The following is a 26,209-nucleotide window of genomic DNA, read 5'->3' on the forward strand; positions in this document are numbered from 1 at the left end:
CCTCTTACAGAAATCTAGTTCTATATTTGGCTTGGATTTAGAATGGGAAGCCTCGTGCCTATTTCACTGCAAAGAGCATGTAGGGGATGTGTAAACTTGTCACAAAAGGTCTTCAAGAAATATCCCAAGAAACAGAGGTTGCATTTACACAATAGAGTTAGTGCAGTTTGATACCACTTTAGCTGGCATGGCTCAATATTATGGAATCCTGGAATTTGTAGTTTGAGACACCTGCACTCTTTGGCACAGGAGGGAAAAGATTATAACTCCTGTGATTTCATCGCATTGAGCCATGGTAGAAAAGTGGTGTCAGATTGCATTAATTCTACAATATAGGTGTACCCAGTCTCTGAAAAGTGAACTATCCTATAACCATGAAAATGTTTCCATGTGATTTGCTTGTTGTGTGTCAAATTGGCATGGCTTCATATACAGTGTCAATAGAAGAATTCTATATAGCACTCAATGTAGGCTTCAATAACCTTTATTGCATTATAAAAAACAGTAGTGAAACATTTATTTTCCTTTGCTCTGCAAAATAAGCACTACAAATGGCAAATATTCAAATATTCAAATTTAAAATACAAAGAACATCTTTGGTAAATAAAATATCTGATAGTATCTGATAAGTTTCCCTTTATAAAGAGTCAGCTTATAATATTATATATATTGTTTGTTCTTATTTACAATACAATATGCTTCAACTTTAATGAGAAGCCTATATGCTGCTCTGGTATAATCAGTCAATACAAAGGACAACCATTGACATTTAAACAGCAAAGCATTTTCAGCATTCTTACACTTGTCAAAATCAGAGATTGCCAACGTATTTTGCAACTTCTTTAGCATGCGCGAGATGACCTTAGATTTTCCCATCTGGCAGCACTATTGATCTAATAACAAAGAGTAGGATTTCTCAAAACTTGGCATCGTGTAAAATGACCATGGAGAATATGCCAGGAGGAGGATTTTGTGAACCTTTGATTCACAAAATGCACAACTCTGCCAGTTCCTTTGCTGGCTGGGGGTTCAAATCTATATTAGAGAATAATAGCACTTTGATGCCACCTTCTGTCCTATGAAATCCCAGAGTTTGTAGTTTGGTGAAGTTCTTAGAAATTTCTGCTAGAAGGCTCTTTGCAGTGGTTCCCAACCTGTGGGTCCCCAGGTGTTTTGGCCTACAATTCCCAGAAATCCCAGCCAGTTTACCAGCTATTAGGATTTCTGGGAGCTGAAGGCCAAAACATCTGGGTGCCCACAGGTTGAGAACTACTGCTTTATGGTGTTTGCAATTTTTCAGGACACAGCCATGGTGTTTAAAGCATCATTATCTCACAATATTGCAGTTTGGAGAGAAAGGTCATCATCCATTCCAGTTTACCTTCTATTCTCATGTTTCCCTCTCGTTGGGGGAAGTTTTGTTTCTGCCCACGAGTTAACCACTCAGAGGTTGGAAACGAGACTTCTAGCACAGGATAATGACATTAATGCAGTTTAGTGTTTGATCATCTAAATCCATTCAGGAACTATGTGCTGATTTCCGTTGGCATTCATAAGAATAGAAGTGTTTTGAAACGGATATAAAAGCTTTTTTAAACCAATGTGTTCCATTTTGGAATCTAGACAAAGCAAGTGAAATAGTACGAGTGGAAAAGACACATGAATGGCAGGTTTGGCCCCCAATTTGCAGTTACGATCTTTTTCACAAATCACATTTGCCTGTGGGTAGCAGATCCTAGCAATTTTTAAAATAAACACGTACAACATTTACCAAACCTCCCTACATTTCCTGTTGTGCAAAACTGCGCACAGAACTGAGCGCAGCCAGCCTTTTTGGAAAATTGTAACTTTTTGTAGATTTTTTTTGTGTCAAGAGCGACTTGAGAAACTGCAAGTCGGTTCTGGTGTGAGATAATTGGCCACCTGAAAGGATGTTGCCCAGGGGATGCCCGGATGTTTGATGTGTTCCCATCCTTGTGGGAGGCTTCTCTCATGTCCCCACATGGGGTGCTGGGGTTGACAGAGGGAGCTCAACCTGCTCTCCAAGGTTCTGAACTGCTGACCTATCGGTCAGCAGTTCTGCCGGCACAAGGGTTTAACCCAGGGGTCCTCAAACTAAGGCCCGGGGGCCAGATGCGGCCCGCCAAGGTCATTTACCCGGCCCTCACTCATGGTCAACCTAAGTCTGAAATGACTTGAAAGCACACGAAACAACAACAGTATCTCATCAACCAAAAGCAGGCCCACACTTCCTATTGAAATACTAATAAGTTTATATTTGTTAAAACTGTTCTTCATTTTAATTATTGTTTTTAAGTGGTTTTGCACTACAAATAAGATATGTGCAGTGTGCATAGGAATTCATTCATGTTTTTTTTCAAATTATAATCTGGCCCTCGAACAGTTTGAGGGACTGTAACCTGGCCCTCTGCTTAAAAAGTTTGAGGACCCCTGGTTTAACCCATTGCACCACTGGGGCCCCCATTTTTGTAGTTTACATGATGCTGTTAAAACTGAAGCTATTTTGAAACTCCAGAAAACCATAATGATTCAGTGTCACTTAGGACCGGTTTCCCCACATTTTACAAGACTACATCATGCCCATTAAATTTTTATATTTGGTAACATTTCAAAGATGATTAGGAAGAAAAAGAATTTCCTCCCATTTGTTTTGAAGGTGCTTTTTATAGAGGGCTAGTTCTGTTAAGTTGCTCTTGTGCCAAAAATGACTCCTGTAATAACTTTCCAGCATAAGTATACAGCCAGGCCATTAAAGGCTGTTGTTCTAGCTTTAAGAATTCCTAAACAGCACATCTAATATCACCAAGCTCAAGACAACCAGAAGTGGCTATTCTTCTGTATGCTATGCTAAACAAATTTATTTTAGTACCACTAAAAATACAGAAGATGAATTCTGTATCTGATGGTGAACTCAACATACTGTACAGTACAACCCCTGTAGCCACTGGGGATACAATCCAAGCCATAAACACATACTCTATGGAGACATAAAACTGTGAATAATACAGAACCATACATTTTGATTATAATTAGACTGGAATCATACTGGAGGATCTAGCGAGGCCTCAAAACACTTGGGGAGGGGTTTTTTTTTGGAGTGTGGATAAGTGAAACTGTGGCTATTGAATCAATGGATAAAGGGGTTGTACTGTATCTTATTTTTTAATCTGTTAAATTTGCTGGAGAGAACGCAAAATGCCACCTGAAAAAGGAAGACTAGAACATACAATAGTAAGAAGTTGGAAAAGTTACTTTTGAACTAAAATTCTCAGAATCTCCCACCCATATGGTGGTCACAAGATGCTTACACTCACACATAAAATGCCTTTTATTCACAAAGCATTGGTAACTGCCTAAAAACAAACCAAGTAACTGGACAGTCTTGTTTCCTAATCCGTTAGGTTCATATTGTTTGAAAAGGGATAGAATCTGAGAAGTGAGAGAGCTATAAATTTTAAGATAGTGAAAGAAAGTAACTTACTGAAATGTATGGCAATTCCGATTAATTGGAAAGAGCCAGAATTTGACACAATGGGATATTACTAGTCAAACTACACATTAAATGTGATTGCATCAAGTGCTTCATTCTTCGATACACACTGATGGTCATAAACTACTTATGCTTTACATTTTCTTATTGTAGAAGACAATGCAACAAAGACATAGTTCTCTGTGTAATTCCTAAACATGCATCCATAATATTTTTATATGATACCGTTCCTAAACAAATGGTTTACGAGTGCAGTTATTGGTGAACACCTTAGGATTTTTATAGCACCAGTGCACAGGTTTACATGAATCGGATCTGCAACATTCAAAAATGTCAACATTTAAGAAAAAGTACAGGTCTATATGCATGTTTAGAGTTAGACGTGCTAGTAACAATTTTGTAGGAATGTTCAGGAAAGTAGTATGTTGGCAGCAACACAAGTGGAAGAGAACACACACTCATGTCTCCACATGTCTACCCACAATGGAGAGCAATTGTTCATTTTTTGGATGCCAAAGAATGGCTAATGGCATCTTCCCAACCCCAGAGATGGACAGCTACTTCTTGTCTGAAAAAACCAACCCTTGCCATTTGACCCATTTGAAGGTGAGATGGTATAAAAAGGACTCCAGATGTAGCAAAATAGGCAGAAGCTGGAAGAGGGGGTTGTGGATGGCCATTTTTCAATGTAGTATTATGACCTGTTGTGTTTGGGGGAGCAAGGAGCATGAGCAAGCCATGGGAGGGCTCTAAGCAACATGTGGCTAAAACTCTACACAATCCTTGGCCCTTTCCACACATCTGAATAAAATCTCACATTATCTGCTTTGAACTGGGATATATGACAGTGTGGACTCAGATAAACCAGTTCAAAGCAGATATGGTGGAATTTTCTGCCTTGATATTCTGGGTTATATGTCTGTGTGGAAGGGCCCCTAGACTACATGAAGAGATGTTACGTCAGTGATACTGACAAAAATGGTTTTGGAGAAATTTATGCAAAAGTTGGGTGTTTCCCTGCCTTCCCTCTGCACCTCAAATTAGCTTTCCTTTCTTCCAGGATCTGAAATTACTGATAATTTATTATGTTCTTTCTAGAAATATTTTAGGGAGTCACCAAGCGCTTTAAACATTCCCTGGCAAAAAGCACCAGAGTGAAATTTTGTCAGAAGCAAACACAACTGCTTGTTAAACTGACACGTTGCACTTCGGTGTTGTTTCTTTTTATCCAAGGATATAATAAGAACACACAAACAACAAGCATGGATTCTTCTGGATTAAAAAAACCCTTAACCAAGTATAATCAATTTGGCAATGCCAAACAGCATTAAGGAAGCAATATATATCATGCTGAAAGGCTGAGGGTGAACGAAAGGTAGTCCTCTCTGTATTGAAAGATGTCCTTCTCTGACAGCCACCATCATCTTCACATAGTTGACCTCTGTGCAGCTTCATCGAGTATGGGATTTCGCTTTCTAGCGGCAGCCTCACCGTTGGCCTCTACAGCAGACTCATCAGCCATAACCAATCCCTCTCCATCATAATCCAGTCTCCCCATGTTTTGCTGTGGTGTTGAGGTTTGTTCTGCTGGACGCTTCCAGTGTGGCCTTGTTACCATCCACAACACAAACACACCAAAGAGCACAAGGATAACCCCAAGGGTGTTGACAACGAGAGATTCGTCAGGGAAATCTTGGTACCGAGGTCCAGGTATTTTCCTGGTAGGAAAGAGAATGACCACAAAATCAGAATGAGCAAGGTTATTTGAAACATGCACATGGGAAAAATTGACGCGAAAAATACTTACAAAGAAAAAATCAGCTTTTCCGTAATTCCCATGAGCGCTGTGGCAATCACAGATCCAAAGAGGAAAAGGCCCGAATAAACATGTATTGGCATAACGAATGCCCGAACAGAAGCAGGAGCAAAGGGAAGCAGGAAGACTGCCAAGCCTACAAGGAGCTAAACACAGATAATATTATTTTGTTTTGTTTTCAAATTCTATTTAAACACAAAGAATCCTTGAGCAGGCGTGTCAAATTCATTTTCATTGAAGGCCACATCAGCCTCATGGTTGCCTTCAAAGAATCAATGGATAGAGAGGACCAACCGTGCGTGTGTGTGTGTGTGTGTATAGTAAAGCTAAAGGTTTCCCCTTGACATTAAGTCTAGTCATGTTTGACTCTGGGTGGTGGTGCTCATCTCCATTTCTAAGCCCTGAACGGTTTGGGACCCGCCTACGCATTTCCATCTACGAACCCACGCGACCTCTTCAATCTTCCAGAGGCCCTTCTCTCACTCCCGCCTTCTTCGCAAGCGCAACTTACAGGGACAAGAGAGAGGGCCTTCTCTGTGGTGGCCCCCCAGCTCTGGAATTTGCTCCCCAGAGATATTAGGCAAGCCCCCACCCTGGCAATGTTCCAATGTGCCTTCAATGATTGAATGTATGGCAATCCCTGACCAAACTCTGCACAAAAATGCCCTCAGAAGCACTTTATTTCTTGGTTTGTGCAATTGAATCCTACCTTATCCCTGGATCACCTTCCTGATATATAACACTACCTTATCTCCCAGTGTTTCAAAGTTTTAATCTTGAATCTAGCCCTGCCCATTGTGATCATTTTAGTGTTTAATGTTTTGTTTTACATTGATGAGTTGTTTATTTATATTGGTTTGGTATTTTATGTTGTTTTATTTTCTGATTTTCTGTATTGTTTCTTGTGTTATATTGAGTAACTATTGATGGGCGTGGCCTCATGTAAACCACCCTGAGTCCCCTTGGGGAGATGGTGGTGGGGTATAAATAAAGTTGTTATTATTATTATTATTATTATTATTATTATTATTATTATTTAAGCCAAAGAGCCAGTGTTGTCCACAGACACCTCCAAGGTCATGTGGCAGGCAGGACTGCATGGAGCACCATTACCTTCCCACAGAAGTGGTACCAATTGATATACTCACATTTGCATGTTTTTGAACTGCTAGGTTGGCAGAAGCTGAGCCTAACAGCAGGAGCTCACTCTGTTCCCCAGATCCAAACCAGCAACCTTTCGGTCAGCAAGTTCAGTAGCTCAGCAGTTTAACCCGCTGCGCCACCAGGGAGCCCATGTACATGTATGCGCATGTGTGTATATGCGCAAAACCCAAGATATCCAAGAGACTGGTGTGTCCTGTAACTCCGTAGAGCACAAAAGCAAACAAGAACCAGAGTATCAACTCACAAGAGCTGTGACTTTGATCCTTTCTCAATGTATTAACAGATAAAGCAAGGTAAACAGTGTTCAAACATATTTAAAGGACACATTATTTCCAGCAATAAGCTAGCTACTCCTAGTTCTTTCAGAGCCTACTTCTGACAATGTAAACTCTGCCAGTGAATTTGAACTCAATTTCAGCACACCAGAAAGTCCCCCTCACATGTTTCTTGTTCCTGGTTGCATGTTGCGAACATCCAGGGAAATTTATTTTAATCTATTCCTCATAATATTCAACTAGGATGTTCTTGAAATCATCATTCTTTTCCTTTGCTGGTAATCAAACAATACTCATCCCCATACAGTTGCCTTCCTAACATGATGCTTTCTATGGGTCAGTTGGCTGTGGAGGACAGAAAATGTAGTCTAAGCCTGGATCCACAATGACATATAATACAGTTTCAGAATGCAGATTAAACACATTGAACTGGAGTCTATACTGGCATATAATCCAGATCAATGCAGTTAATCTGTTGGTGAATGTAAAAATCAGCTGGTGAGTGTGTTAACTGAAAAATGCAAAGCACAAAGTTGATTGGTTGGGCTATGCCTGGGGTGCTAGCTGAGCCTGGGAGTTTTGGCAACAATTACATGTTTAGGTTTTCTGCGCAGGAGCTGCTGGAAGAAAATCCGTCACATGGACACCCCAAAAGAACATTTGAATCTCTCCTAAAGGACATTGTGTGAGTCAATGCAACTGTTCACATGACTGCATATATGTTGCTCTGCATCTTATTCTTTACTGATCATCTGCATGGCATATCTTTTCTCTAGCAAGACAGTGTGTGGATTGATAAAGACGTGAACTACGTGTGGTCTAAGGCTGGACCTACAATGACATATAATACAGTTTCAGAATCCAGATTAAATGCATTGAACTGGATTATATGAGTCTATACTGCCATATAATACAGCTCAATACAGCTAATGTCTCTGGAAGACAGCAGATGCTCATTTACACTACAGAATTGTAGCATTATTGTTCCATTTCAGCTGCCATGGCAACATCCTATGGAATTCTGGGACTGGTAGCCTGGTGAGGTAGTTGGGAATTCACTGACTGAGAACTGCCAATCACAGAATTCCATAGGCAGAGTCACTGCAATCAAAGTGGAATAACAGTGCTATAACTCTGCTGTATGGATGGCCCAGGATAAAGGAAGGCTGCTGTAAAGTACAAAGATTTTTTTACTCAGACTGCTATTAAACTGTACAAAAACAAAACAACATCCCCAAAAACAAACCAACAGTTGAATGGAGAATATATGTTTGCTTCTGTCTAGTTTCATATATAGAGCCATGCAAATATTCTTATTATTTACATTAATACAAAGGCAATAACAGCATTTCTTATAATAATCTACATAAAAAATGCTGAAAACCTCTTTAAAAGTGTTTTTTGACATAACAGTTAAAACTAATTGTTACAATTACTAAAAATTTGAAATAATGCTCAAATCAGATTTCTTAATAGTGCTGTCCTCCTAGCCTCCCATTATCTCCTTTTCCCTCTGTGGCCCCTTATACATTGCCACATAATCCAGAATATCAAAGCAGATAATCCACATTATCTACTTTGAACTGGATTATATGTGTCTACACTGTCATATAATCCAGTACAAAGCAGATAATCTGGATTTTATATGGCAGTGTACAAGGGGTCTGTGTTTATACCCTGCCTTTTCCAAAAACCAGGGCCCGAAGTATCTTAAAAGAATTAAAAGAAATATAAGTAAGTAAAAACAAAATCATACATGTAAATTGTTGAAAGATTTAAGAAGTATTAAACTGTGTTTATGAGACAGCACCATTGTCCACAAACATTATGAAACTGTTTAACGTTCACTTTGAAGACCAAAAACAGCAGCCACAGAAATGTTAATCGCCTTACTCAAAAGAGGGAAGTTTGTGTTTTCCTTCCAAGATCTTAGAGTAGAAAAAAACCCCGCAAAGAAATGTGAAAGAGGAGGGCAAGGGCTGCCTGGATCAAGAAACAATAACAATGGCTTCTTCTATTACTATCACAACATGCTCTTTAACTGGTATGAAAGGAAGGGTGGTGAATGTGCTGTTGTCACTAGAATCCACTGCTCAGCTCAGTCATTTTAAAACGGCATCCAAGCTCAAATAACTAAAGCCCCCTTCATCAGCTACAACCCAGGCTGATGCATTCCTTGTGTCTATCTTTAAATCAAAGAGCCAGCTGCAAACACTAGAGAACTGGGCGGTCTTCCACAGATCAACTGACCTGCTCGGAAAGGGAATGAAGAGGAAAAACTCCTCTCCCTTGGTGTGTTTCATCATATAAACACTCTCTGGCACACAAAAATGGGGGGAGGAATAGTGGTGCTACTATTTATTTATTTATTTATTTATTTATTGTGTCAGAAGCAAATTGAGAATATAGTTACTGTGTGTTTGTGTGTGTGTATGTGTGTGTATATGTGTGTGTGTGTGTGTGTGTGTGTATATATATATATATACACACACACACACACACACACACACACACAAAGTTAAAAACTTGGCATTATGCTAGATTTCCTTTGAGCAGAAGCTGGCTACTTCAAGTGCCTCTGGTGTTGCTATAAGAAGGTCCTCCATTCTGCACATGGCAGGGCTCAGACTGCATTGTAGTAAGTAGTCCACGGTTTGCTCTTCTCCACACTTGCATGTCATAGACTCCACTTCGTAGCCCCATTTCTTAAGATTGGTTCTGCATCTCGTGGTGCAAGAGCGCAGTCTGTTCAGTGCCTTCCAAGTCACCTAGTCTTCTGTGTACCCAGGAGGGAGTTTCTCATCCAGTAGCACCCACTGATTCAGGTTCCGGGTTTTATCCTGCCACATTTGGACTCTTGCTTGCTGAGGTGTTCCTGTGAGTATCTCTATAGATCTTAGGAAACTGTTTCTTGATTTAAGTCATTGGCATGCTGGCTGATATCTGAACAGAGGATGGGCCAGAAATGTCACTGTCATGGTCCTTTCATTGCTGGCTCCTACTTCCCGGTGGATATCAGGTGGTGCAATACTGGCTAAACAGTATAATTTCTTCAGCGGTGTTGGGTGTAGACATTCGGTGGTAATACAGCATGTCTCATTCCACATCCACTGTTTTAACGGATGGGCATGCGTACTCAGCAGCACAGTAGCAGAGCTCAAGGGCAGATGTCTTCACTGTGTCTGGTTGTGATCTCCAGGTTGTGCCAGTCAGCTTTCATATGATGTTATTTCTAGCACCCACTTTTTGCTTGATAGTCAAGCAGTGCTTCTTGTAAGTCAGAGAATGGTCCAGGGTAACTCCCAGGCATTTGGGTGTGCTGCAATGCTCCAGTGGGATTCCTTCCCAGGTAATCCTCAGAGCTTGAGATGTTTGTCTGTTCTTAAGATGAAAAGCACTCATCTGTGTTTTAGATGGATTAGGAATCAGCTGGTTTTCCCTGCTACTACCTGCACGGCATCCACTGGGTGAGTAAATAACTAGAATAGTAGTTCTCAACTGTCATGCCGCAATGCATCCACTGAGTGAGTAAATAACTAGGGAAGTAGTTCTCAGTGCGGTCATGCTGGCCACATGACCTTAGAGGTGTCTACCGACAATGCCGGCTCTTTCGCTTAGAAATGGAGATAAGCACCACTACCCAGAGTCGGACACGACTGGACTTACTGTCATGGGGAAACCTTTACTTTTTCTTTAGTTCTCAACCAGTGGTGTATGTGCCACCATGGGACACCAAATTAGTTTAATAAGACACAGGGGTTTTAGTCCTAGCAATAAAAAGTATTCTCAGCAATACTAATGCATTTTAGAAATAATATTCTTGGTGTTTTATAACTGCAGTAACAAGAAAAAATATGCTCAACAGTGTGTCATTATTAATGGAATTAGTATTGTCATATGAGTTTATTGTCAACAACATTACTGCTATATATTTTTTGGTTCTAAAACCTTACCATAAATGTTAAATAAAACAACAGCATGCCTGTTCTCATACGAAAAAGTCATCTGTCAGGGAGTTTGATTTTGTTTCTACTGCTTGATTTGTGAGACTTAAGATAACAAAAGGCTGGGAATCATAGTTTTAGAACCGCACAAGGCTGGCGGGCCTCAACCTGATGAAGGAGAAGCCGTGCCTTTCCATCAGGCCAAGGCTTGCCAGCCTTGAACGATTCCAAACTAGTCATTCACGACACCTCCAAAACCTCATTTTTTCTTTTTAAGACCTTTTGAATGAGGCCAGTTGGGAATTTTGTCAATATAATTTGGCGAGTCCACCAATCTTGGCCTGATGGAGTGGTGTGGCTTCTCAAATGGCCTCATTCACTTTGCTTGCTTTCCTGGTGTGCTATGCCTGCAACATTGGGCACGTGATATTTGAGGACAAGTCCATTTTTTGCAATGTTTACCTTCAAAATTGAAATGCATATGACATTTGATGGTGGATTGTACTCAAGTAAATAAGGTAATTTCTGAACACTAGTCCTGCTAACCAGGGCTTGTGCATATACTCTAATATTTCACAGTTGGAAACTAGAACACATGTGGGCAAGCAGTATCATCAGACTGTGGTCAAAAGGTATGGCCAGACCACAAGTGGGCAAAGTAAGGAAAAACATACACAAATACCATTTGTATACTATGACATAACACTAGGATTGTCAGGTTTTCAAAACAACAATGACTGTCAACATTGATGACATACTGTGGGCAGCACAGCGCAAGATCATCAATTAGGAAGTGGCCATAGAACAGTTGATACCGAATATAAGTGTTCTATAGTTTCCTTCCCCTCCTCACTGAACTTTGCTTATGCAGGATCCATTCTTAAGTAAATGTGGAGCTGACTAATGAACTTGATTAGACTGTAAGATACATTGCCACAAGTTACCTATGTGTCCTTTACCTGCCAAAGTATAATTTTATAACAAAACAGATTTGTTTTTTTAGGTGGCTTGATTGGTCTTTTATATTGTTTTATTGTTTTATTTTTTTCTGCTGCCCTGGAGACCAGGATTCAGAACAATGGCTTCAAACTACAGGAAAGGAGATTCCACCTGAACATTAGGAAGAACTTCTTAACCGTAAGAGCTGTTCAGCAGTGGAACTCTCTGCCCCAGAGTGTGGTGGAAACTCCTTCTTTGGAAGCTTTTAAACAGAGGCTGGGTGGCCATCTGTTGGGGGTGCTTATTTCTGGTTGTTGCTAATGATGCTTGTCTTACTATTGTTATAATGTTTTTATGTTGTTTTATATTTTATATGCTATGCTGTTAACTGTATGTGTTTGGCTCATGTAAGCCACCCCGAGTCCCTTCGGGGAGATGGAGGCAGGGTATAAAAATAAAGTTGTTGTTGTTGTTGTTTTCCTGCTTCTTGTCAGGGGTTGGACTGCATGGCCCATGAAGTCTCTTCCAACTCTATGGTTTTATTATTTTATATAATAAAACCATATTGATTTTCCACTCCTCATACTATCATGGCTATACCGTACTGACAATGATCACAGAATAAGGCAGTGGTTCTCAACCTGGGATCCCCAGATGTTCTTGACCTATAACTCCCAGAAATCCCAGCCAGTTTACCAGCTGTTAGGATTTCTGGGAGTTGAAGGCCAAAAACATCTGGGGACCCCAGGTTGAGAACCACTGGCATAAGGTCTATACTACCATCTCTGCCCAATACATAGCGCAGATCAGATCCAATTCTAGTTTTCTCATAACACAACATTTTGACCTAACTGTTGCTTCTGAAACTAACCTACTTCATAGGGTTATATGACAATTTTTTTTAGTAGAATGAGATGTTTACTGTTTTTGTATATCAAAAGAAGCAATTGCAATGAGCTCATTCCAAGAGCCACTGCAATACTTTCTTCGTGCACTGACTGTACTAGAAAGGTCAGGATTCTGCTTCAATGTTGGCAAAAAAGTTTTGAAGTTTTTGCAGCTGGCTGTTAAGGGGCAAAAAAGCCTCTTTATTATTATTTATTATTTATTTATTGCAAACATTTATATTCTGTGCTTCTCAACCCACAGGGGAGGGGTACTCAGGGCAGCTTACAACTGGTAACCATTAGATGCCAACAGCAAACAAACAATAACAGTACAAAACAGATCACCATTCGATAAACCACAAGATTATAAATATCCATTAAAATTAAAATATTAAAACACAATCAAGTGCAAATCTCAAATGTTTTTTTCTCATATGTTACATCCTAATAATAATAATAATAATAATAATAATAATAATAATTTATTTATATTCCACTCTATCTTCCTGAAGGGACTTGGGGAGGATTCCAGCATACACAAACACAAAGGTAAATATTCAATGCCTAGAAACAAATATAATACAGATAAAGATAAAGGCTTCCCCTTCTGGCTATGAGGGGTGGTGCTCATCTCAATTTCTAAGCCAAAGAGCCTGCGTTGTCTGTAGACATCTCCTAGGTCATGTGGCCAGCATGACTGCCTGGAGTCCCGTTATCTTCCCGTTGAGGTGGTACCTATTGATTTACTTATATTTGCATGTTTTGAACTACTAGGTTGGCCAAAGCTGGAGCTAACAGTGAGAGCTCACCCCGCTCCCGGGTTCAAACCACCAACCTTCCAGTCAGCAAGTTTAGCAGCTCAGCGGTTTAACCCATTGTGCCACCTCGGCCCCTTCTTCTTTAAGACTAGTCACAGTGAAGTTTCAAATTTTGTTCATGTTGTCCAAACTTTGGGGATCCTTTGGTGCCATCTTCAAGATGTTGGCAAACTATCCCCCCCTGACCAGATGCTGCCCAATTATCAGGAAAAGCTAGCATATGTTCGTTTGTTTTTTCAGGTTCTTGAAATGAGTGGTTTTGCATAATAGAAAAGCCAATCTGTCTAAAGATAACTTACATATTTACATAATTTATTCTGTTTATGAAGAAGACAGTATTTGGCTTACTGAGGTACAACATTTTGTGTTTGCGCAGTGGTGAATACAAAATCTGCAATTAAATCAATCCGCACAGAGACCATTCAGCTGTGAAAACATATTGTTAATAAAGATAAAACAAGACATCTCATTCCACCTCTTAAGTACTGTTTACTAATGGTTCCTCACCTGTACTCCGTAAAGAATGACAGCACTCAATCCAATCCAGCTGTGCAGGCTGTACATGTTAGCAATATTCTTAGCATTATGGAAATCAAAAACAGCCCTCAGTGAAACAACTGCCAGAGCGAAAGCGATAGAATTTAACCCAGCGTGGATGAATTTCATCAGGAGTTTGTGGCATTTCCAGGTCCATGGTAACCTGTACACAATTATTGCTAGAGATGGGAAAAGAAGAGAAGAAAAATGTGTAAGTCCAGAAAGAATCCACTTTCCCACAATATTAAAAAAATGTTCCTCTTTTATTCAAATTATATCTATCACCTTCTGAGACCTGAGCTAGATGAAGTGAACCTACGCAACTCAAAAGCCCAGCTCAAAGAAAGATTGGGACCTTTTCATTACCTTTGCGCAACACCGATATGGCATTCATCAATGGTGGGATTTGTGAAATAGCAGTGTTACCTAATACAGAACGTGTTTTGCAGCCCAAAACACCTGGAGGGTCCAAGTTTGCCCATGCCTGGTCTAATTCCTTTTTGTCTTTTGTCTCTTTGTTTTTGTTACTTTTAATAGTTGATTAATTGTAGTTTAATAGCAGTCAACAAACGTTTCTCAATCTAGGGGTTGGGACCCCTGGGGGGGGGTTGTGAAGGGGGTCTCAGAGGGCTCGCCAAAGGCCATCAGAAAACACAATATTTTTTGTTGGTCATGGGGGTTCTGTGTGGGAAGTTTGGCCCAATTCTATCATGGGAGGGGTTCAGAATGCTCTTTGATTGTAAGTGAACTATAAATCCCAGCACCTACAACTCCCAAATGTCAAGGTCTCTTTTCCCCAAACTCCATCTGTGTTCACATTTGGGCATATTGAGTATTAATGCCAAGTTTGGTCCAGATCTATCATCACTTGAGTCCACAGTGCTCTCTGGATATAGGTGAACTATTTATTTATTTACAGCTACAACTCCAAAACTCAAAGTCAATGCCCACCAAACCCTTCTAGTATTTTCTGTTGGTCATGGGAGTTCTGTGTGCCAAGTCTGGTTCAATTCCATCATTGGTGCAGTTCAGAATGCTCTTTGATTGTAGGTGAACTATAAATCCTAACAACTACAACTCCCAAATGACAAAATCTAGCTACTTGTTGAGGACTGGAACTTGATGACACAAAGACTTATGCAGTCCAGGGATGAAACCCAACAATAGGTGTAGAAAATTGAGCAGACTTCCGATTACATGTCACAAAAGTCCCAAACCTGTACCATTCTTTTTATTCTCTGCACCTTTCCTAGCTGGATTGTAGAGAGAAAGTGGTCATTGGTGATAATGCCTAGGGAATTTGGAGAGTTATAGTCCAGAAAAGTAATTTTTCCAAGCTCTGCATCAAATCCGTATTTTTCCCCAGTTTGATTTCATCAGCAAAACCTTTCCGTTTGGCAGACAGTGATAGTGATTCAGTCACTCATTTGGATGCCTCCATTGTGCATTAGCTTAAATTAAGGCTGTTAAAAAGAAGCCGTTTCACTTATTTCAATCAGGTTCTCCCATTATATTGTTTATACATTTGCAGAACAAAAGAGCAGATTAACTGACTGCTATAGAAATCCAAACATGCTTAAAAATACTTTTAGAAAAAAAACATGTACATGCAAAAAAAAATAAGGGACAGAGCTCAAAACAAAATGCAGACTTGCATTTTGGAGGCTTCATTTTCAAGTCCTAGCATCTAAAAGGGGGTTGCCAAAAGTTAGGGGTCTCCTTGAACATTTGAAAATCTCCGAAACGTATGTTTGGTGCTGTTGTGTGCCAAGACATTTCCAACTCATATTAATCAGTCTATTAATAAGGCAGTGAAGCCCAAGGAGGTTTTCTTATAGGTTTAGTGTTTGTAGGTCCTCAGAAGAACAGACAATTGACTAATGACTATTCACAGAAAGACCAAACCCAGACTATTGTTTTTCGTACCTCTCCCAAATGGGCCAAGAAGAAAACTGAAGAGGAGGCCAACAAAAAGTGTAAGCTCAGTTGCTCTGAAATATATGTAGGAGCCTCCAGTGGGACAACAGGCTAAATCCTTGTGCCGGCAGGACTGCTGACTGAATGTTGGAGGTTCGAATCCAGGAAGAGTGGGTGAGCTCCCCCTGTCAGCTCCAGCTCCCCATGCGGGGACATGAGAGAAGCCTCCTACAAGGTTGGTAAAATATCAAAACATCCAGGCATCCCCTGGGCAATGTCCTTGCAGACAGCAAATTCATTCACACCAGAAGCGACTTGCAGTTTCTCAAGTCGCTCCTGACATGGAGAAAAAATGTAAATCTTTCTATTAAAAAATACTCTACTCACTTTACTGTAAAAAGAGGGAGGAGGTGAAGTAGGTGTTTTGTTAAATAGGAATGGCCAGCCTTACCTATAAGGCTCTAAATCTTTATAACATTCTCTAAATTATGTATGCCAAGTTCTACATATCAACCCTATAAGTCATAAAGAAAACTCTGTTCTCAAATGGAATGTCCTGGCTCATGAAGAAATATATATTTCTTCATGCTATAGGAAGCACAATATTGACATTTTAAGGCTTCTTTTCAAGTTCACCATGCATACATATTTTCACAGTTTGCATGCTCCCTCCTCTGCTCTGCCACCTGGGAAGAAAAACACATTTAATCTAAAAAGATGGTTGCCTTCTTTTCAGTATTGTAACAGATTGGCAAGAAACTTTTAATCATAATAGAATAAGAGAAGCTACACTACTGAACACCTTCCTGAAGTCTATCCTATGTTTACATTCCAATAAATTCTTTTGGTTAAGGTCCAGTGGGATACACTCCTTAGCAAACGTGTACAAGTGTCTAGCTTTATACGTAGTACAGTCTTCTACAATATTATTATTAGTAGTAGCAGTAGGAGTACTACTACTACTACCCTGCTCTTCTCCCAGGACTGAGACCCAAAGCAGCCCACCGGCATATAAACGAAAGTTTAAGAACTACAAAATATAAATATTAAGATGGAGTTAAATATTACGACTAAAACAATTAAAGACCTGTTTAAAAACCGGGTTGCTGTGAGTTTTCCGGGCTGTATGTTCCAGAAGCATTCTCTCCTGACGTTTCGCCTGCATCTATGGCAGGCATCCTCAGAGGTTGTGAGGTCTGTTGGAAACTAGGCAAGTAAGGTCTATATATCTGTGGAATGTCCAGGGTAGGCGAAAGAAGTCTTGTCTGATTGAGGCAAATGTGAATGTTGCAACTGGCCATCCAGATTAGCATAGCCTTGCAGATTTAACAGACCTCACAACCTCTGAGGATGCCTGCCATAGATGCAGGCAAAACATCAGGAGAGAATGCTTCTGGAACATGGTCAGACAGCCTGGAAAACTCACAGCAACCCATGAAAGCTTTCGACAACATGTTAAAAAACCATCCGTAATGCCATAGACCAGTCTCTGGCCCATTCTCAAAACCTCCCTCCTTTGAAAGCCTGCCTGAACTAAAAAAAGTTCTAGCCTGCTTTTCAAAAGACTTGTCTTAGGACCCTTCCACACAGCCATATAATCCAATTTGTGCAAGAATTGCCCAATTTCCTTTATGTTCATTACATGTTCCACTTCAATCACATCCTGCTGTAAATCCAGGCATGATTACTAGAACTCAAGCACAGCATTTTTTTCTATTGGTGGAAATTACAATATCATCTGCCACTAGCCTTAGGCTTCTCTGTTCTCTTAAATACAATTAGACAGCCATCGCAATAGTCTGTGATTGTCAGCTGAGCCTAATAAATTGGGCAATACATTGGCTTGCATTTGTGGGCACTCCTCTGGGGGGCAGAGATATGGGGACTGTCATTGAACCCTTGCACCAGGAAAGGGAACCACATAACACTATGTAACAAAATGTGAAACATTTTCTGTTCCTGGTTTGAAAGTGTTATTTCTTGTTTATTTGTGTGGTACTTACTTTGAAAGTAGTCATTATACTCCAGAAACTTTGTTTTTGTGGCTGCCACAAACTAGATTGTATTGGTTGAGATATTCATTGAAAAACTAGAGCAAAATGTGCTGCAGGATATCCTACAAAAACAATTTTTTTGCAGTTTAATAAACTCTTTCCATGTTTTTTATGGCAGAACCAATTCGGAAATTATATTTATAATCCAGGAACAAAAATCGTGTTCACATTGTAACCATCCTGATGTTCAATGTATTGTCGAAGGCTTTCATGGCTGGAATCACTAGGTTGTTGTAGTTTTTTTTGGGCTATATGGCCATGTTCTAGAGGCATTTTCTCCTGACGTTTCGCCTACATCTTTGGCAAGCATCCTCACTACCAAACATCAGGAGAAAATGCCTCTAGAACATGGCCATATAGCCCGAAAAAACCTACAACAACCATCCTGATGTTCTTGAACCCCTCCAGTATTTCTCGCAATGATCTAATGATGACTAGGGCTGTTGGGATTTGCTGTCAACAACATCTAGCTTTACTTTACACTAGTTACTGTTGTGTGCCTTCAAATGGCAAGATTTGTTCTGGGAGGTTTGCCATTGTTTTTTTTTTTAAAAAAAGCTTAAGAGTGTGTGTCTTGCCAATGGGAGGCTTCATGGCTGAGGGGAGATTCTCCAGAGACACATCATACAAAATGCATTTAAATCTGACCTAGATAGCCTTCCAAATTATTTGTGATCATTAATAAAAGGTTAATAAATATCCCAGAGTGGTAAATAATTCTACTTTGCTGAAGCAAGCATCAAGTGCCACGTGGTGTTTTACAAGCTGAGTACATTTATTGTGGAGTGTGTTAAACGTCCACTGAGATGGAAAATTGAATAAATACATAGATACAACTTGCCTGATTTCAAGTTGTAATCCAAGGGCCCTTCCATGCAGGCCCTATATCCCAGGATCTGATTCCAGGTTTTCTGTTTATCTCAGATTATCTGGCAATGTGGACTCATATAATCCAGTTTAAAGCAGAAAACCTGGAATCAGATCCTGGGATAGAGGGAAGGATGCCTGTCTGGAAGGATGCCTATGCACAGTGACTTAGGGGTGCATCCTATGGGCAAGAACTAAACGGCCCTGGCCCAAATTACCTGTCCGAATGCATCTTCCCCTATGAACCATCACAGAGATGAAGATCCTCTGGGGAGGCCCTGCTTTTCGTCCCGCCATTGTCATTGGCACAATTGGTGGGGATGGGAGACAGGGCCTTACCGGTGATTGCTCCCCGGCTATGAAACTCCCTTCCTGGTGAGATCAGGTCGGCCCCCTCCCTCCTGTCCTTTAGAAGGATGGTAAAAACTTGGCTGTGGGACCAAGCTTTCAGGACAGGGCAATGAAGCAGCGGTGGGAAAGATGACAGGGCCAATTGGATTTGATGCGGATGGCTAGGATGGTTTTAAATGTTGTATTTTAATATTTTGATTTTTTTTAATGTTTATGTATTGTATGTGAATTTGTGTCCCAGCATTGATCATTTGCCGTGTATATGCGGTGCCCTGAGTCCCCTTCGGAGTGAGAAGGGCGGAATATAAATGTTTTAAATAAATAAATAATTTGAATAGGATTGAAAAATGCAGCTCGATACTGACAGCACAAAGTCAACAAAGAGACTTTTTGTCACAAAGTCTTGCAAATCACTTCCTGCAAGTGCTTAGGTAACACTGATAAACAAGACACCAATCTAGGGATTCTTTGCCAATCCTGTTAAATCATTTTCTAAACCTACACGTGATAAAAATGTATGGTATTGTCTCTCTGACCAGTCATTCTTGTAAAGTTTAAGGAATCTCTCCCCTCCTCACTGCTTACAACATGAGACAGCAATTTAACTAATCTAATCTAATCTATTCTAATCATTCCCTAAGTGCAAAGGAACAATGGACTCAAAAGCTCTAAATATTCAAACTGTTCCATAAGCCCAACATTAACATAAATAGGAAACACAGAAAATGACTGGGCAGGCTTTGTTGCGCAAGAGAAGAAGTCTGTTTCCAGATGTGATGATGCTGCCACGAAAAAATGCCAAGTCATTGTTGCAAGACCTGAATTTTGCTTTCTAGGGCCAAAAATAATTATGTAGCCAGAAAAATGGTCACCTGACATCTTGTGAAATACATCTGGTGGGTGCAGCAGTGTGGCAACATACGGAGGGCCACACGCTGCCCACTTCTGCTATAAACACTGCTATTACATTGATTATAATTAGGCTGAGAAAAACAAGCCAAGGGAAGAGAAACTGCTAATTTAAACAGATTGCATAATGTGACATGATTTTTGTTCCTGGGTTATAAATGTCATTTCCTAATTGGATTTATCCTAAAAACATGGGAAAAGTTTATTAAACTGCAAACACTTTGTTTTGGCAGGACATCCTACAGCACATTTGGCTATAATTTTTCAACGAATAGCTCATCCAGTCTCAACCAATTCAACATAATTTGTGGCAGCCACACAAATAAAGTTTATGGAGAACAACTACTTTCAAACTAAGGACTGCACAATTAAACAGGAAATAACACTTTCAAACCAGGAGCAGATTTCTTTTTCAAATTTTGTTACATAGTATTAGTCCGTTCCCCACCCCCCGACACACACACATATCCACATACTGTTCCTCCACAGATTCCACTATCCACAGTTTGAAAATACTTTTTTAAAATCCCAAAGGCAAACCTTGCTTGTATCTTTTTATATAAGAGACGCTATTTCATTTTGTCACTGTGTATAAGCCAGTCACTTCTGGTGTGAGAGAATCAGCCGTCTACAAAGACATTGCCTAGGATGTGTTACTATCCTCTGGGGAGGCTCCATCAATGTTCAACATTTACACAAATGGCCAGCCACTGCTAGAAGGGACAGCGAATTTCATTTATGCTGACGATCGTGCCATCAACGCTCAAGCTGGGAGCTTTGAAATGGTTGAACAGAAGCTCTCAGATGCTTGAGGTGCTATTACTGCCTATTACAGGGAAAACCAGCTGATTCCTAATCCGTCTAAAATGCAGATGTATACTTTTCATCTTAAGAATAGACAAGCATCTTGAACTCTGAGGATTACCTGGGAAGGAATCCCACTGGAGCATTGCAGCACACCCAAATACCTGGGAGTCACGCTGGACCATGCTCTGACTTATAAGAAGTACTGCTTGAATATCAAGCAAAAAGTGGATGCTAGAAATAATATTGTACGAAAACTGACTGGCACAACTTGGAGATCACAACCAGATACAGTGAAGACATCTGCCCTTGCGCTTTGCTATTCTACTGCTGAGTATGCATGCCCAATATGGAATACATCTCACCACATTAAAACAGTGGATGTGGCTCTTAATGAGACATGCCACATTATCACAGGATGTCTACACTATACAATGATGAAGAAGTTATAATACTTAACTGGTATTGCACCACCTGACATCTGCCAGGAAGTAGCAGCCAATATGAAAGGACCAAGGCAGTGACATCTCTGGCCCATCTTCTGTTTGGATATCAGCTAGCAAACCAATGCCTTAAATCAAGAAACAGCTTCCTAAGATGTAAAGGGATGCTCAAAGGAACCACTCAGTAAGCAAGAGTCCAAAAATGGCAGGTTACAACCCAGAACCTCAATCAGTGGCTGATACCGGATGATAAACTCCCTTCTGGGCACACAAAAGACTGGGCGACTTGGAAGGGGCTGAACAGACTGCACTCTGGCACCAAGAGATGCAAAACCAACCTTAAGAAATGAGGCTACAAAGTGAAGTCCACAACATGTGAGTGTGGAGAAGAGCAAACCCACAGAACACCTACTACAATGAAACCTAAGCCCTGCCACATGCACAATGGAGGACCTTCTTATAGCAACACTAGAGGCACTCCAAGTGACCAGCTTCTGGTCAAAGGACATTTAGCATAATGCCAAGTTTTTAACTTTGTGTTTTTTAAAAATATGTACATTATATCTGTATTCTCAATTAGATTCTGAGATGGTAAATAAAATAAACTGTATATAAGAGAACTTGGGTATCCATGGATTTCGGTATTCACGGGTTCTGTGTGTGTCTGGAACCAAACTCCAACAGATATCTCATACAAGGAACAAGTAGCAACAGTAAGAACTGACCACAGAACAACAGACTGGTTCAAGATTGGGAAAGGCGTATAGCAGGGTTGTATACTCTCACCCAACCTATTCAACTTGTATGCAGAACACATCATGCAATGTGCGGGGCTTGACGAATGCAAGGCTGGGGTAAAAATTGCTGCAAGAAACATTAACAACCTTATATATGCAGATGATACCACTTTGATGGCCGAAAGCGAGGAGGAGCTGAGGAGCCTTCTAATCAAGGTGAAAGAAGAAAGTGCAAAAGCTGGGTTGCAGTCAAACATCAAAAAAGCCAAGATTATGGCAACTGGACTGATTAACAACTGGCAAACAGAAGGAGAAAACGTGGAGGCAGTGACAGACTTTGTATTTCTAGGTGCAAAGATTACTGCAGACGCAGATGGCAGCCAGGAAATCAGAAGACGTTTACTTCTTGGGAAAAGAGCAAAGACCAATCTCGATAAAATAGTGAAGAGTAGAGACATCACACTGGCAACAAAGATCTGCTTAGTTAAAGCAATGGTATTCCCCGTAGACCCCTATGGATGTGAGAGCTGGACCATAAGGAAGGCTGAGCGAAGGAAGAAAGATGCTTTTGAACTGTGGTGTTGGAGGAAAGTTTTGAGAGTGTCTTGGACCACCAGAAGATCCAGCCAGTATATACTTCAGGAAATAAAGCCTGACTGCTCATTGGAGGGAAGGATAGTAGAGGCCAAGGTGAAGTCCTTTGGCCATATCATGAAAAGACAGGAAAGCTTAGAGAAGACAATGATGCTGAGGGGAAAAGGTAGGAAAAAGGAAGAGGGGCCGACCAAGGGCAAAATGGATGGATGGCATCCTTGAAATGACTGGATTGACCTTGGAGGAGATGGAGGTGGTGACGGCTGACAGGGAGCTCTGGTGTGGACTGGTGGTCCAGGAGGTCACAAAGAGTCGGAAGTGACTGAATGAATGAGTAACAACAAATGTAGGATATTGGGCTGTGTGGAAGGGGCCTCAGATAACTCCGGGCCCTTCCACACAGCCTTATATCCCAGAATATCAAGGCAGAAAATCCCACATTATCTGAGTGTGGACTCCGATATTTCAGTTGTGGGATTTTCTGCCTTGGTATTCGGGGTTATAGGGCTGCGTGGGAGGGCCCGGAGTGGTGCCTTGAATCTGCATTATCTCTTTTCTGCAGATGTCAACAGAAAGAGCCAAGGAGAAGAGAGCAGGGAGGGGGCCGCGCCTACACTGCCCTAGAATGGTGTTTTCGAAGGCAGATTCCAGCTGCATAGACCTCTATAGCAGTCCTCCAGCTCTATGCAGGTATGGGGTGCAGAGCCCTTCTTTAAAGAGATGCACCCCAAATCCCCCGCAAGGGAAGAACCCCAAGTCGCAAAAAAAGCGGCAGAGGACGCATCCTAGCAAGAGGAGATGCCAATGGAGTGGGAGCCTTGCAAGTGCCTCGCCTCCTCCTGCAAACCCCAGGATCCCAGAGCAAGGAGGGAAGGCAATTCACCCGCATTGGTGCCGCAGTGCACGGAGTTGTTTTCCACCCAGCTGCCTTCTGCACCGCAGAGCGCGACTTCGCCAAGAGTTTGGGGAGATTCCTTCTTCCTCTCTTCCCACCCCAATAACAGGGTTCAATAACAACCGCCACCCAAGAATAACTTTTGTGTGTGGCTTGTCCTCTTGGCCAAAGCCCCCCCCCCCCTTAGGTACGCACCGAGGCCCTGGATGAAGATGAAGCCCGTGACCATGAGGACCGGGTGCCAGTTGAACTCGCGGGCGTCGCCGTCCCAGCCGAGGCCCTCGCGGTAGTAGCAGGTCCACACCAGGGAGAAGCTCACCGCCGCCAGGCCCAGGAGCACCGCCACCAACAGCAGGGCCAGGAACAGCCACAAGCCCTTCATCCTCGCCCGCCTGCCTCGTCTGCCTGCCTCTTCTGCCGCGGCCAGGACCCCGGGAGAGAGGCACACTCCGAGGCGAGGCGGGGCGGGGCCAGGCAGGGCTTCCCTCCCGTTGGAAGGAGGGAGAGAGAGGAGAGGAGAGAAGGAGGTCCTTTGGCTTGAGAGAAGACCCCCTCCCCTCCCCTCCCCTCCCCTCCCTGCAGAACCGACTTCTTTATTTACTTTGGCCCCTCCAGCTGTTTTGGGCTTTAGTCATCCTGTACTCATTCCTCCCTCCCTCCCTCTCTTGCTCTTAAATAGGAATTGTTGGAGTTCAAAACACCTCGAGGGCCGGAGTTTGCCCATGCCTGCTTGATTTATTTGTTTATTTATCGTGTCAGGAGCAAGACAAAACAGTTGTATTGCATTACAAACAAACAAACAAAACACCAAGTTTGCAGACTTGGTATTCTATTGATTAGGTTCTTGTGGGTTTTTTCGGGCTATAGAGCCATGTTCTAGAGGCATTTCTCCTTAATTCTATTGATTGTCCTTTGGTGTTGCTGCAAGAAGGTCCTCCACTGTGCATGTGGCAGGGCTCAGGTTGCATTGCAGCAGGTGGTCAGTGGTTTGCTCTTCTCCACATTCACATGTTGTGGATTCCATTTTGTAGCCCCATTTCTGAAGGTTGGCTCTGCTTCTCATGGTGCCAGAGCGCAGTCTGTTCAGCGCCTTCCAAGTTGCCCAGTCTTCTGTGTGTCCAGGGAGGAGTCTCTCATTTGGTATCAGCCATTAATTGAGGTTGTGGGTTTGAGCCTGCCACTTTTGGACTCTCACTTGCTGAGGTGTTCCTGTGAGTGTCTCTGTAGATCTTAGAAAACTATTTTTTAAGTCGTTGGCATGCTGGCTGATATCCAAACAGGAGATGGACCAGAGATGTCACTGCCTTGGTCCTTTCACTACTGGTTGCTACTCCCCAGCAGATTTTTTTTTTGTTGTGTCAGGAGCCACTTGAGAAACTGCAAGTCGCTTCTGGTGTGAGAGAATTGGTAGTCTGCAAGGACGTTGCCCAGGGGAAGCCCGGGTGATTTTTGATGTTTTTATCCTTGTGGGAGGCTTCTCTCATGTCCCCGCATGAGGAGCTGGAGCTGATAGAGGGAGCTCATCCGCCTCTCCCCGGATTCGAACCTGCGACCTGTCGGTCTTCAGTCCTGCCAGCACAGGGGTTTAACCCACTGCGCCACCAGGGGCTCCTCAGAAGATGCCAGATGGTGCAATACCAGCTAAACAGTGTAATTTCTTACGTACCTGCTGAAGGCACAGAAATACTGTTTACCCACAAGCATAAAGAAATTACATATATTAGAAACCAACACTTTCTCATTACTTTATTTTCCACCTCACCAGACTGGGCCACAGCAATGCATGACAGGGGACAGCTAGTCTATATAAATAAAAATGTAATGTTCGTTTGTAGGATTAACATAACTCAAAAACCACTGGATGAATTGACACAAAATTTGGACACAATACACCTATCAGGTGAACGAGTGACCATCACTCATAAAAACACTGAAAAACAAAACAGAAGAGTCTTAAAAAGCAAAAACAAAACAAAAAACATTACATCGCATGTGCTAAACCACATATATACACATATCACATATATATACACATATACACAAATATATACACACACATATACACACAAAACACATATACACAGACTGGGCCACAGCAATGCGTGGCAGGGGACAGTTAGTAAGATATATATAGTGTATAGGTCAGCCCAGTCTGAGGAATCTAGAAGTAATTCTCAACTTGATAAGTTTGAGGACCCTTGATCTACAGTGTAAATACATTCTTGTTTAAATATGTTTTATTAAAGTTTCCAATAAAATAAACAAAAATAAAAAAGGGGGGAAAGCTAGGTGTAGGTTAAGGTTTAGGGGTTTGGATTGTGTAGGAGGGGAGAAAGAGGGGGAAAGGTTGGAAAGTGGACAAAGGGGGTGGGGAAGTGGACAAAGGGGTTTTTGTGAACTTCCAATCTTCGTCCTCATTCCTCGGACATCCTCACCCCTCACCTGTATATATAGTGGAACCTTGACTTAAGAGCATTTTGAGTTAAGAGATCTTGCTCAGCCAATGTTTCACTTTGACATAAGAGCAGCATTTTGAATTAAGAGCTAGTGCCAGTTGCAGTGCTAGCACCAAAGTACAGGGCTTTAGGGCTTCAAGGGAGCAGCCTCTGTGTCTTGTGCTCTTGTCCGCTTTGGGGGACAAACTCTTAAGTCAAGACATTACTCTTTAAATATTCTTTATGGGGCTTTTACACCCAACATACTAAGAATGAAATAATACACAACAATTATGGAATTTAGTTGTGAAA

The 26,209-nt window shown here is 41.5% G+C and overlaps 1 protein-coding gene across 1 annotated transcript; it reads right to left on the reverse strand.

Annotated features, from left to right (window-relative positions):
• Window positions 1-468: 468 nt before the first annotated feature.
• On the reverse strand, window positions 469-23,927 carry CYBRD1 (cytochrome b reductase 1). The gene is made up of 4 exons (XM_060779103.2): window positions 23,658-23,927; window positions 13,862-14,070; window positions 5,319-5,473; window positions 469-5,229 (listed from the first exon to the last, which is right to left on the reverse strand). The coding sequence occupies exons 1-4, from the start codon at window positions 23,842-23,844 to the stop codon at window positions 4,938-4,940; spliced, it is 843 nt and encodes a 280-aa protein (XP_060635086.2). The 5' UTR covers window positions 23,845-23,927; the 3' UTR covers window positions 469-4,937.
• Window positions 23,928-26,209: the final 2,282 nt, after the last annotated feature.

The sequence above is a fragment of the Anolis sagrei genome, chromosome 1 (genome assembly GCF_037176765.1).
Source record: "Anolis sagrei isolate rAnoSag1 chromosome 1, rAnoSag1.mat, whole genome shotgun sequence".
Lineage (NCBI taxonomy): Eukaryota > Metazoa > Chordata > Lepidosauria > Squamata > Dactyloidae > Anolis > Anolis sagrei.